At 40.0% G+C, this 13,058-nt stretch overlaps 1 protein-coding gene across 1 annotated transcript in view; it reads left to right on the forward strand.

Moving 5' to 3' along the window:
* GNS (glucosamine (N-acetyl)-6-sulfatase) overlaps positions 1-13,058 on the forward strand; it is a 46,196-nt gene that overhangs the window by 5,680 nt on the left and 27,458 nt on the right. The window contains exons 2-8 of the mRNA XM_029953279.1: positions 484-543; positions 3,014-3,220; positions 6,208-6,273; positions 6,709-6,807; positions 8,883-9,050; positions 10,857-10,939; positions 12,099-12,217. Of these exons, the coding sequence (XP_029809139.1) occupies positions 484-543; positions 3,014-3,220; positions 6,208-6,273; positions 6,709-6,807; positions 8,883-9,050; positions 10,857-10,939; positions 12,099-12,217 (802 nt within the window). The remainder of the gene's footprint in view (positions 1-483; positions 544-3,013; positions 3,221-6,207; positions 6,274-6,708; positions 6,808-8,882; positions 9,051-10,856; positions 10,940-12,098; positions 12,218-13,058) is intronic.

A 13,058-nucleotide genomic window follows, 5' to 3' on the forward strand; every position in this document is an offset into this window, starting at 1 on the left:
GCATGTATTTGGGCTCCACCACTGGATGTGTGAGATTTGAGTCCTTTTCTGGGCCTCAGGGCTTTATCTGGCTTTTAGAACCTAAGTTCTTTTAAAGGGTGGAAGGCTCCTTTCATATCCTGTCCCACAGCCTGCGTCTAAAGGTGAATTAATGGAGGTCTGTCCTGTCTATCTTGTAAGGGGGCTGGTGACGAATGAGAACACCGAAATTTCATCCCATTGAAATCAACATTGTTGGAATAATGCTGTCAGCTGTGAACTTTCCCTTCCTGCAAGCATTATGACCCATTTGCAGGGGACATAACTGAACTGTAACCAAACCTGTTTGGTTCATCTCGAGAATCACACAGGACTCTTTTGGTGGTTTCTTAGTGTCTGTTGAGAGCTGATCATTGCGAGTAAGATGCAAAAAACATGAGTTTTGGTCTGTGTGTTTCTGTTTGTTGGAGGAAATGGTTTAACAGATAATTATTTACTTTGCAGACACCACTAAAAAAAACCAAGGCTCTCATTGGAGAAATGGGGATGACCTTCTCCAGTGCTGTAAGTTTTGAATTTAGTTTTGTGAGACTTTCTGTTCGTGTTCTAAGAAGAAACACTCTCTTCTGGGAACTCGAGTATAATCTGCATGGTTTTTTTTTCCTAGTTAGATGCCTGATTCAAAGGGAAAACCTTATTTAATGTGACTTAAATTCTTTTAATTGAAGCATTAGTTTTTACTAATTGAACATTAATTGTAGGTATTTTCTAAGCTAGTTTGGTCTGTAGCTCAGAACTAAAGAATTTCATTTTAAAACCTTACTCTTTGAGGTTTGAAAATGGATTTTAAGAATCTTGTAACATTCATACTACGTAAATTGCTTTGTGGTAAATGCTTGCCCAGCCACGTTACAAAGTCCACTTAACCCGGATAGTCAAACCTGAGAAAGATAATAGCAACCAAACGAAACTAACCTCTGTGTGTGTATGTAGATTCACCTATGTGTATACGTAAAATATAAATATACATGTATATATAAGCATAGATATAAAAATCCATAGTAAAATACTAACAAATCAAAATTCAGGAACCATGCACATAACCAAATAAGTAGTAGTCTAGCTTAACAGGAAATCCAGTAAACCCCACCGTAGTGGTGGGCTTAAGAGCACAGGGTCTGGAGCTGGATCGCCTAGTTTGAATGCCATCTCTGCCTCTTTTCTAAATGTGTGACCTTGGGCAAGCTTTGGGCCCTTGGTTTCCCCATTTGTAAGTGGGGGTACTGAAATCTGTTTCGGGGTCTTTGTAATGTTAAATGAGTTGGTACATATAACGCAAGCACCTGACTCTTAGTAAGTACTACATAGTGGTGGTTATTATACTGTCCACCAACAAGACCAGTAGTTGAAAGATGAAAAATGTAACGTTCACCTTAATAGATGCTTGAAAGTCCTCTGAAATTTTACCATCTTTCCTGGTAGTTTGTAACACTGATAAAAGAATGCATTCTTGCTATGAGTATTTCAAACAAGTAGCACACCACACCTTATCATTGAGGTGAAAGACTCAGGGCATTGCTATTAGGAAGGAGACAGGGTATAATACTTGTCACTTAATGCTGTTCTGAACTGTCTAGTCATTGGCATCTTGTGGACTTAATTGGAAAACTGGAAAAGAAAAATTATTATTTCCACTTCTTTGGATTTTTTTACCTAGAAAACATGGAACTGTTGGAAAACTTTTTAAATGAATAGGGTTTAGTAAAGTAGAAATGAGAAAATAAAAATAGCTTTCTTTCATATAACTAGTTAGAGGGATCCCATTCATATGCCAGACTCTAGGAGCAGGTGGTGGTGGGCGGTAATAGTTAAGACCCATATAAATAAAGGTACAGAACTTCGTAGGTGATATAATAAAGATATTTAATACGTAGATACACCCCTCATGTTCTGTGGAAAGACACAACATTCTGATCAGAATCCCAACAAGATTTTTTTTTAGGCTGAATAATGTGATTCCAGATTTATCTGGAATTATAAGTAGGTTAGAACAGTCAAAGTAATTTTTTAAAGGAAGAAATTGCTCTTCCAGATAATAAAATGAAATATAAAGATACAATGTGGCATTGGCCAAAAAATAGGTCAGCAAACAAAAATGGGAAAGGAATCCAAGAGTTGCCAATGTAGAAATTACAGAAAACAAATAACAAAATTAAAAGGCAAAATTCAAAAATGGCAAGTTTGTGATGTGGTTGAATCCTTCCTTAACTCAAATTTTATGTAACAAGAAGCTGATACCTCAAGAGGAAAAAAAATGTACAAAGCACGTGAACAAATTTTTCACGTAAACACAATTGGTCACTATGCATGTAGAGAATGTTCATCCTCACCAGTATTTAAAAATGCCAAATCCAATTTGAAAGACCAAAGAAATGCTAAGTATTTAAAAGGGATCATATGTAACTTTGGCAAGGGTGTGCTGGACTGAGCCTTCCCTGCTGGTGCTAATATAAACTCCTGTTACTCTCTAAAGTGGTTTACAAAATATCAGGTAGAATGGGCTAAATTTATTGATGACAGTAGCTACTAGAAGTACAGTTAGAGTAGAAAAACTATGTCCGGTGTCCTAAATGATACAGGAAGTGTATAAAACTGCAGATATCCTGAGAAATGAACCTGTACCTCTCAGCTACATTAGAGTCAAGTGGTATTCTTTGTCTTTGGTTAAGACCTAACTCCCACCATGTAAATATTCCTTTGGCAGAGGAGATGAGAATCACTGTTTTTCTGCATAAAGAATCCAACTGCAACATAAATCTGTTCTCTTGGTTTGTATTGTCTGATTTACTGTGTCCACTATGTGACTTAAAGCAGCTCTGAAGTGTCCTGTGTTTAACAAACAAACAGAACCCCTCTAGTCCATGAGAACCTAGACGTTCAATGTTAATGAACAGCTTTCTTTATTCTCTTTAGAAATGATGAGAAATCCATCTTTCCTGTGTAACAGGGATTTTTGCTTCTGTTCCCTTTGCAGTACGTGCCAAGTGCTCTTTGCTGCCCGAGCAGAGCCAGCATCTTGACGGGCAAGTACCCACATAACCATCACGTTGTGAACAACACTTTAGAGGGAAACTGCAGTAGTAAGTCTTGGCAGAAGATCCAAGAACCAAATACTTTTCCAGCAATTCTCAGATCAGTGTGCGGTTATCAGACCTTTTTCGCAGGGAAGTACTTAAATGAGGTATGTTAAATGATCTGGTTATTCTTTTAAAAAAAATAAAAGCCTTACCAATGTGAGTTAATGTAAATCATGTTAATTGTTTTTTAATTAGTATCCATTTGAGTCACATTAAAATGTTTTGGGTATATGTTTTCTCCTAATCTGCCCATTAAACAAGAATTTACTTACATAAACATATTTACATGATTTAGGTACTATAGTTATTCTTCCCTTTTTTTTTTTTTTTTAAGTTTATTTTGAGAGACACAGAGCAGGGGAGGGGCAGAGAGAAGGAGAGAGAGAATCCTGGGCAGTCTCCACCCTGCCAGCGCAGAGCCCAGTGCAGGGCTCAAACTGACAAACCTGAGATCATGACCTGAGCTGAAATCAAGAGTCGAGGCTTAACCAACTGAGCCACCTGGGCGCCCCAGTCATTCTTCCCTTAAACAGCCTGATAGCATTTATTTAAAAATTGTCTTATGACCGCTGCTATCTGATGCATCTTCTCCTTTTTCTTCAAGAATTTTGTTTGTCATGTGATTGTCATCTGTTTACATTTCCTCTTTATCAAGATCAGAATGAAGAATTTTTTCCTTCTACCGCCTTTCCTGCATTGTAACAACTTACAACCTAACCCATTTTCTAACCTGAAAAAAATGCGGAGAGGTCAGTAATGAGGGGAAGCACTCAGAGCCTCGGATATGCAGGCCGTGAAAGCATATGACTGCGCGGTTATATGCTGGCCTCTTTTGCGCCTGGATGGAGAGACCACCAGCATAGCCTGCCATGGCCAGGTTTCATGGCCCCCACGTTTGCCATATTGGCCTTACCTTCTAGTCAGAATTCACACTTAAAGGAAATAGTTTATTTGAGAGTATTTGGGTTATCTCTTCTAGTAAAACTGAGGATGTGAAACAAAGAGAAAAAAATGTACATTTTCTTATACACACTACCCATGGTTGCCGGAGATCCTAATATCTTATCTGAATTTTCTGTTCATCCTTTCCCTCCCCACAATAATTTGGAGAATATGCAACCTTGTGAATTTGAAAGGAGAGTCAGCTTGAAAAGAACCATGATAAATAATTACAGATACTACGTTCGTTCTTGAGATAAGGCTGTGGGTCATAAACAGAACGTGTACTGCTTTGCATGTCAAAGATCATGAAATGTATATATAAATTAGGAGAAATTTATTAAAATATGAAGAGTTCTTGGGGCACCTGGGTAGCTCATTTGGTTAAGTGTCTAACTCTTGGTTTTAACTCAGGTCATGATCTCTCAGTTTGTGGGATTGATTCCCCAGTGCAGAGCCTGCTTGGGATATTCTCGCTCTTAAAATAAATAAATATTTTTTATAAAAATACAAAGATTTCTCAAAGAGTCTTCCTTAAGTGAGCAATACTAAACCTTGTCAAGTTAAAATGGGATGATTCTATGGTCATTTATTCATCTCCTCAAATCAGTTGACCTCCAAAAGTAGATTTCATCATCAGGATTAAATCTGTGCCATCAGGAAATGAACCCTGTGGCCTAAGCCACGTGGACTTGTTCTGGAAAGGACCAGAAGTAAATATCTTAGGCTCTGCAGTCAATGTCTCTTTTGTGATGACACAGTTCTCCCTACCCCCATCCCCTGTCCCCTTACCTATGGAGGATACTTTCCCAGACCCCCAGTGGATGCCTGAAACTGTGGATAGTACTGAACACTATATATACAATGTTTTTATTTGTACATATATATCTGTGATAATGTTTAATTTATACATTAGGCATAGTAACAGATTAACAGCAACTAATACAGCAGAACAGTTGTAACAATATAACGCAGTAAAAGTTATATGATTATGATCTCTCAAAATGCTTTATTGCACAGTACTTACCCTTCGGTGATGATGTGAGATAGTAGAGCACATAAGTAATGGGATGAAGTGAGGTAATGGCTTACGCGCTGTGACATAGTGTTAGGCTACTACTGACCTTTTGACACTAGGAGGATCATCTGCTTCCGGACTACTGTTGACAACAGGTAACTGAAACCCTGGAATGTGAAACTGCGGATAGAGAGGGACTTCTGTATTTGACTCTGCCATTGTAGCCTGAAAGCAGCCATAGACCTAAAAATCAACAGTAAGTGCAGCTGTGTTCCAATAAAACTTCATTATCACTGACACTTCAAATTCATGTAACTGTCACATGTCACAAAATATTCCTCTATTCATTGTTGTTGGTGTTTTTTAAAGGTTGGAAAAAACTTCTCAGTTTGCTGATCATATAAGACAGTTGGCAGGTTAGATTTGGCCTACTGGCCATTAGTTTGCAACATCTTGCTTCGGAAGTTCCTAGGATTACAGTGTTCTTTACTTTTTGACTGGTTTATGTGTTTGGGGAAATTGATCACCTACCATGTTTCAATTATTATGTTTATTTTTGAGAGAGAGATAGAGTCGAGTGGTGGAGCACCAGAGAGAGGGAGACACAGAATCGGAAGCAGGTTCCAGGCTCTGATCTGTCAGTACAGAGCCTGATGCAGGGCTTGAACTCACAAGTCACGAGATCATGACCTGAGCTGAAGTCAGACACTTAACTGACTGAACCACCCGGGCACCCCACATCTACCATGTTTCAGGCACTGATCTAGAAAGATTCTAGGGACGTCTGGGTGGCTCAGTCAGTTAAGTGACTGACTTCGTCTGAGGTCATGATCTCACGGTTCATGAATTCAAGCCCCATATCAGGCTCTGCACTGAGGGCTCAGAGCCTAGAGCCTATTTCAGATTCTGTGTCTCCCTCTCTCTCTATTCCCTCCCCCACTGGTATGTACTCACTCTTGGGCATATATTCATATTCTCTCTCTCTCTCGTAAATAACATTAAAAAATTAATAAAATAGAATGTGCCCATCTTTAAAATAAATTAAAATAGAGTAAAAAGATTTTCTAAAAGTTTCCTCTCTCTGACGTGGTCGTGTCTGAGGATTTCTGATGCCCCGCTTGTCTTGCGTTTCAGTACGGAGCCCCAGATGCCGGTGGACTAGAGCATGTCCCTCTGGGCTGGAGTTACTGGTATGCCTTGGTGAGTGTTACTGACATCAGTGACGATCATACACTACCCTGCAGATGTGAAATACATTTACTCTCTGATTTAGTTCTGATTTTCCACATAAATCCTTTGCATTTATGATTAGCTCTTCTATCTCCTAAGAGAAAGTCTGTTGATTTACAAGTCACTCCCTTGCAGGATATTTCTCCTGCATCATACACAGTCTAACTACATTTTGCTATTCTACCTGCTCCACTTGTGGCATTTTAAACTAGGACATATTATTGAAACTATGTTAGTAGTTAATAAAACTTCAGTCAGAGAGTTCAGTATTGACTTGAGCAATTACCTTTTTTTTTTTTTTTGCTGTCCTATCACTACTTAAACAATATAGTTTAGCCCAGCATGATTTCTGACTTTCATTTGGTGTGCTGACCTCATAACAACTTTTACTTTCCTGTCGAATAGGAAAAGAATTCTAAATACTATAATTACACCCTGTCTATCAACGGGAAGGCACGAAAGCATGGTGAGAACTACAGTGTGGACTACCTGACAGATGTCCTGGTGAGTCACTGAAGCTCTGTCCTGGCAGCTCTGGCTCACGATTGATTAAAGCTTCCGCCTAGGAAACCTTTGGACTTGGTCATATTGAGTAGTGGGAATGAATAATAACTTCACTTAACTGCCAAAGAGTATTTCCAACTGATTAAAAAAGCCTGAGGGTATTTTTCTTTGCATATAAGCCAGGCTCGAGCTAATGTTCTTGAAATTCCAGCAACAAATCCCTTTTCCAAAGGCTAATCTCTAAGACTATAGAGATTACTTTGAAGAGGTTTTACTTGAGAGGTTTTCACTCTTGACCCCAGTTTCGCTCACTTCATCTGCTCTGAGATGGCAGTTTAATCAGGAGGGTGAGGAGATAGGGATTGGGAGTTCTGTTTTTTTTGTTTTTTTAATTTTTTTTTTAATGTTTGTTTATTTTTGAGACAGAGACAGAGTGCAAACAAGGGAGGGGCAGGGGGGTGGGGCGGGGAGACACAAGATCCGAAACAGGCTCCAGGCTCTGAGCTGTCAGCACAGAACCTGACGCAGGGCTGGAACCCACGAACCATGAGATCATGACCTGAGCTAAAGTCGGACGCTTAACCGACTGAGCCACCCAAGCGCCCCATGGATTGGGAGTTCTTAAGGCATTGTGTGTTTGTAAATCAAAATGACTGAGACTGGGTGAGTTTAGGACTTTCCTATCTAACATGTTTCTAGTGACAGCCCTCCACAGAGTATTCATTCAGCAGATATTTCAGACCCCAGCATAGCAGGTGTTCAGTAGATGAAGCAGAGTCCCTCTGCGTGATGCATTAGAGAAATAAGGCAGGGTACGGGGGTTACTTAGGTGACATTGACAGAGGTGAGAGTGAGCTGTGCAGATCAGAGAGAGAAGAGGTTGCCACAGACAGAGGAAACAATAAGCATGAGGGCACCACGGAAGGAGTTTGCTAGTCGAGTAGGCAGGTGGGTGGGATGGTGAAAGGAAATCGATACAGTCCATGTCCTTTGAGTTTAGTGATGGGAATAAATGAAGATGGAACAACTAGAACAATTTTTTTTAATGCTTTTTGTTTATTTTTGAGAGAGAGACAGCACGAGCAGGAGAGGCTTGGAGAGAGAGGGAGACACAGAGTCTGAAGACAGGCTCCAACCTCTGAGCTAGCTGTCAGCGCAGAGCCTGAACCCATGAACCATGAGATCATGACCTGACTGAAGCCAGTGCTCAACCAACTTGAGCCACTCAGGCACCCCAGAACAATTTCTTTTAAGTTTATTTATTTAGAGGGAGAGAGGAAGCGAGCAGGGGAGGAGCAGAGAGAGAAGGAGAGAGAGAGAATCGCAAGCAGGTTCCGTGCTGTCACTGCAGAGACCAGTTCGGGGCTCAAATAATGAACCGTGAGATCATGACATGAGCTGAAGTCCAAAATTGGATGCTTAACCGACTAAGCCACCCAGGTGCCTCTCAATTATAAGAATGAAAAACATCGTGTGTATGTAGGATATTTTCATTTTCATGCTGTATCTCCAGATAAGAAACAAAAAATGTAAGTCAATATAAATTAAAATCCTGGTGTGATATATTTGGATTTAATGTTATTCATTCAGCTTAGCTGCTTTTACTGGCATAATTTAGGATATCTATGTTCTGTATATTTTTTATGAGATTAAGATAATTTGATTCACCTGTTCCACTGTTGTGAATTAGGTTGACTCTTTTTATATTCCTTAAGGCATCAAAGACGTACTCTAAGCTGTTTTAATATAAGCTAATACTTAAATGTCCAAAGTACTATTTCTTTCCTTATGGGAGGTATAACAGTCTTTAGATCATGTAAAATCATTAGGATCTTTATTCCTTTCTTAGGATGGTATTATCTTCCCATTTTTAAAATAAATATTGCCTAAAAACTAAATATTTGCTCCAACAACACACTTGTGACATAGATTGTGTTAAGGTTAAGATTGTTAAAATTCTTAAGATTGCTTAAAAGCTGATATGACCCTGTTCCTCCTGTTTGCTTGAGAACATGCATCTCTCAAGTCCTCAACTGTTGGATAGGGCAGATGAGGACAGATTTTATATATCACAGGCTAATATCTCCTTGGGCTTCCTGGACTACCAGTCCAACTCTGAGCCATTCTTCATGATGATCTCCACACCAGCACCTCATTCGCCTTGGACAGCTGCACCTCAGTACCAGAAGGCCTTCCAGAACGTCTTTGCACCAAGAAATAAGAACTTCAACATCCATGGAACGGTAGCTTCCCCCAACTCTTGAATTAAGCCATACTTGATATAAGTAACTTGTGAGGGAGCCTTTGAGCCAGTAGTCAGTTTTCCTTCTAGATCTTTTAAAGGTAATTGTACCTGTCTCAAGTACAATAGATAGTATAAACTTGCTTCAGAAGTATGGATGAGCTTTCTGCCACACATGCTATTAGCAGCTGGAGAGTCCACAGGGGAATATTAAAGAAATGCCATCTTTCTTGACTATAGGCTCTCTTGGTCAGTATTTTTTAACGTTTATTTTTGAGAGACAGAGATAGAGCATGAGTGGGGGAGGAGCAGAGAAAGAGGGAGACACAGAAACTGAAACAGGCTCCAGCTCACCAGCTGTGAGATCATGACCTGAGCGGAAGTCAGACACTCAACCACCTGAGCCACTCAGGTGCCCGACTCCTGATAATTTCTGTGCTGGTTCTCCTCAGGGGCTGACACACATCCCTTGGGGCTGAGCTAGACCTGCAGCAGCCTCCTGTGGGTGGCCCTCACCAGGCCTGAGGCATTGGAAGGGGAGGGGGGTGATGTAGTGAGAAATGACTGGAAGGGGAAGCTGAATGGAGAAATGAGCCAGCAGGGAGTATAATTAAGCACCACAACCTAAACATTTGCCTTATGTGCCAGTTACTTACGCTTTCCTTGGCACAGGGGGGAGGCAGTTCACGGGTTCAGAGACGGAAGTGCTCTACTGCCTCATGCGTGTTGCCTAGAAATCTTAATTGCTCATGAAGTGGAAAACAGAATGAGTCTTAGACTCGGCACTACCAGCTGAGTGACCTGACCGTGAGCAAGATGCTTCACTTCTGCTTTTCTGTCTAAAGTGGGAGATCCTTATTCCTCATGCAGCTGCGATATGGATTAAAGAACCTAGAAATATGTAGCATGTTGCCTGGCACATTGTAGGCAAGAGCTGAAGTATGATTTTTAAAGCTGACAGAACAGAGTTTTAAACTAGAGAGCTATTCTCAAATTGTGTTCCAAAAGAAGTTAATAGAAGTTCCCATGAGCAAGTAAGTTTAGAAACTTTAAATAGGTCACTCTTAACAGGATTTCTCAGAGCTCTCCCTACTCTAACATGAATTTCCAGCTGGAGGATATGCTGTATAGCATTTCTCCAACATAGTAACTAAGAGCCTTTTTGAGGATGAGAGCTGGGGAGATGGTGACTTAGGGCTTTATGAATAGGGAGGAGAGAACTCGTGATGTATGGAAATATTTTTGTTTTTAGAACTGTGAGTGTTTTATTTAAATGAGAAGAACCCTCTAGATTTGGGTTTGAAGTTTGAGGAAATTGCAACGATCAGATTTTTCCCAAGGCTCTAGGATGATCAGCATCTTGGGTAGGAAAATAGAGAGTGATAGAATGATGGCTTATTAGGACAAAAGTTAATGGAGGTAAAGTTAATATTTATCTTTTTGTGGTTTGAGGAGTAGACCCAGAGCATAGACTTAAAGTTACAGATTTAGTCTTCTTTTAGCCAGTAGTTTCTCCGTATTTTTTTTTTCTTTTGCTAAATCTCTTTAAATGCTGTTTAATGCTGCTAGCAAGTGTCCAGGCCTTCTCTCATTAGGGAGGTAGTGGGAAGAAGCTAAAGAACGAGTGATAATCTACAGAGAGTGTCTTTATGAACACATGGGGCAGCGGAGAGGAAGTGTGAAGTTGCTTAACTGCTCATAAGTTCCTCTGTGCTGAAGTATAAAACGATTCTTTTCATTCTCTACTCTGGTAGTTTATTTGATTGTAGTAACTTGGTATTAACATTTTTTTTCTTTTAAATTTTAGAACAAGCACTGGTTAATCAGGCAAGCCAAGACCCCAATGACTAATTCTTCAATACAGTTTTTAGATAGTGCATTTAGGAAAAGGTAAGAGCTACTACTTTATTCGTCTGGGTGGTCTTTGAGGACCTTTCCAAATCAGCCCATGGACAGGGGACTGCACAACGTCGTTAACTTTGAGATAAAATCAGAAGGTAGCAAGTTGATGGGAGAAACTCTGGTTGGGGGTGCGCTGTCCCAGCAGCAGACTGAGATTCCTTTACATTCAGGTGTATAGGAGATGGTCTTTAGACCCCAGGACTAACATAATTGCAACCTGGAGCCATTTGGTTAAAAAAAAAAAAAAAAAAAAAAATCCCTGTGTCTGAAAAAAAAGATCACTTTGTGGGAGATCAGGCCCAATATTGGCATAAGACTCAAAGGCTTAAGAGTAAAGAATATTTGTCTTTGCTATTTGGAATTTCAAGGAATTGCTTTAAGTCAATTCTTAAAAATCAATTGCACTCTTTTAAGATGCATTTAGATTATACCAGGGATTAGCAGACTTTTTCTGGAAAGAGCCAGATAGTGAATATTATAGCCTGGCAGGCTACAGTTTTTGTCACAGTTGCCCAGCTTCGTTGTTGGAGCCTTGCTAGGCAATATGCAAATGAATGAGCCACACTGTGTTCCAGTAAAACTTTATATAAAAAGACCTTAGAGAATATATTGTTTAATGGATACAAACTTTCAGATTTACAAGATGAAAGGGTTCTGGAGAGCTGTTTCACTGTCTTAAGATGGTAAATTTTATGTCCTGTATTTTTTACCACAATTTAAAAACAAAAACAGCAGGCAAACTGTGGCCCATCACCATAGCTTGCCAACCCCTACTTAGACCCTTAGTCACGGTAGCATGGGTCAGTCTGAATGAATCTGTACTCAGCAGTGCTAAATTGGCCAGCTTTCTCTTCCTGCTGTCATCACCTGTGATGATAAAGCTAAACTGGTTCTGAAAAGCCCCATTTATTTATTTAGAAACAGATTTGGAATGAACCTAAATTATGTTCTGGAATTATTTTTCCCTTCTGGAATTTTCTAATTTGTTTTTTTCAATGAGGGGTTTGGGATTTGAGCTTTTTGGAGGTGTGGTTTTGGGGGCTTTATATGGTTTTGTTTTGGACTTTGCTCCTGCTTTTTTTGGCCAGATAGCATTCCCTCAGTCCTTGTTTCTGAAGTCCTATTGTCACGCTCTGTTCACATCCAGGTGGCAGACTTTACTGTCAGTTGATGACCTTGTGGAGAAACTAGTCAAGAGATTGGAGTCTAATGGGGACCTTAACAACACATACATCTTTTATACCTCAGACAATGGCTATCACACAGGTATGGGCAGGTGGGGTATTCCTGTGACCTTGATGAGATGCCTTTCCTCTTGCACCCGGTCAGCAGCACTGGTGGGGTGGACAGGCCTGGAAGGTGTTGTCCTCAGGACTCCTCTGCTTAGAGGCTCTCCTCATTAGCATGTGGAGAGACCAGGTTTCATTATTTGCTATTTCATATGCTAAATTACATGATATTCTAGGAGTTGGGAGCACAGATTGAGCTTGCCCAGTTGGAGGCAGGCTTTACAAAAGAGGTCGAAACAGAACTGGATTTAAAGGAAAAGTAGACCTTAGAGAATTTAGGGTTAAGAGATTTTACGAGGAAAGACCAAAATAAGGCTGTCTTGGGGGAAAACCCCTTTCTTGTAAAATTGTGAAGTAAGTTTTATTGATTTTGTGTATGTGTGTGGTTTTGTTTTTATCTTGTCTTTTCAAAACCACATGAGAGTCAGCCCTATATCCTTGACTTTCCTTTTCTCCACTTGGATTTTCTTAAAAACCAATGTCCTCTTTCCCTACGTATAAATTTCACAAACTTGCAAGCTACTAACCTGAGACTTGCTTGCATAGGAGCAGATTGATTAGGCATTTAATTTTTTTAAGTTTATTTGTTTATTTTGAAAGAGAGACCAGGGGAGAAGCAGAGAGAGAGGGAGAGAGAGACTGCCAAGCAGGCTCCACACTGTCAGCACACAGCCCTTACTTGGGCTCAATCCTACGAACTGTGGGTTCATGACCTGAGCAGAGATCAAGAGTTCAATGCTTAACTAACTGAGCCACCCAAGTGCCACTAGGCATTTTTGTTGTGAATATTTTTTTAATGTTTTATTTATTTTTGATAC

Source organism: Suricata suricatta, chromosome 10 (assembly GCF_006229205.1).
Source record: "Suricata suricatta isolate VVHF042 chromosome 10, meerkat_22Aug2017_6uvM2_HiC, whole genome shotgun sequence".
Classification (NCBI taxonomy): domain Eukaryota; kingdom Metazoa; phylum Chordata; class Mammalia; order Carnivora; family Herpestidae; genus Suricata; species Suricata suricatta.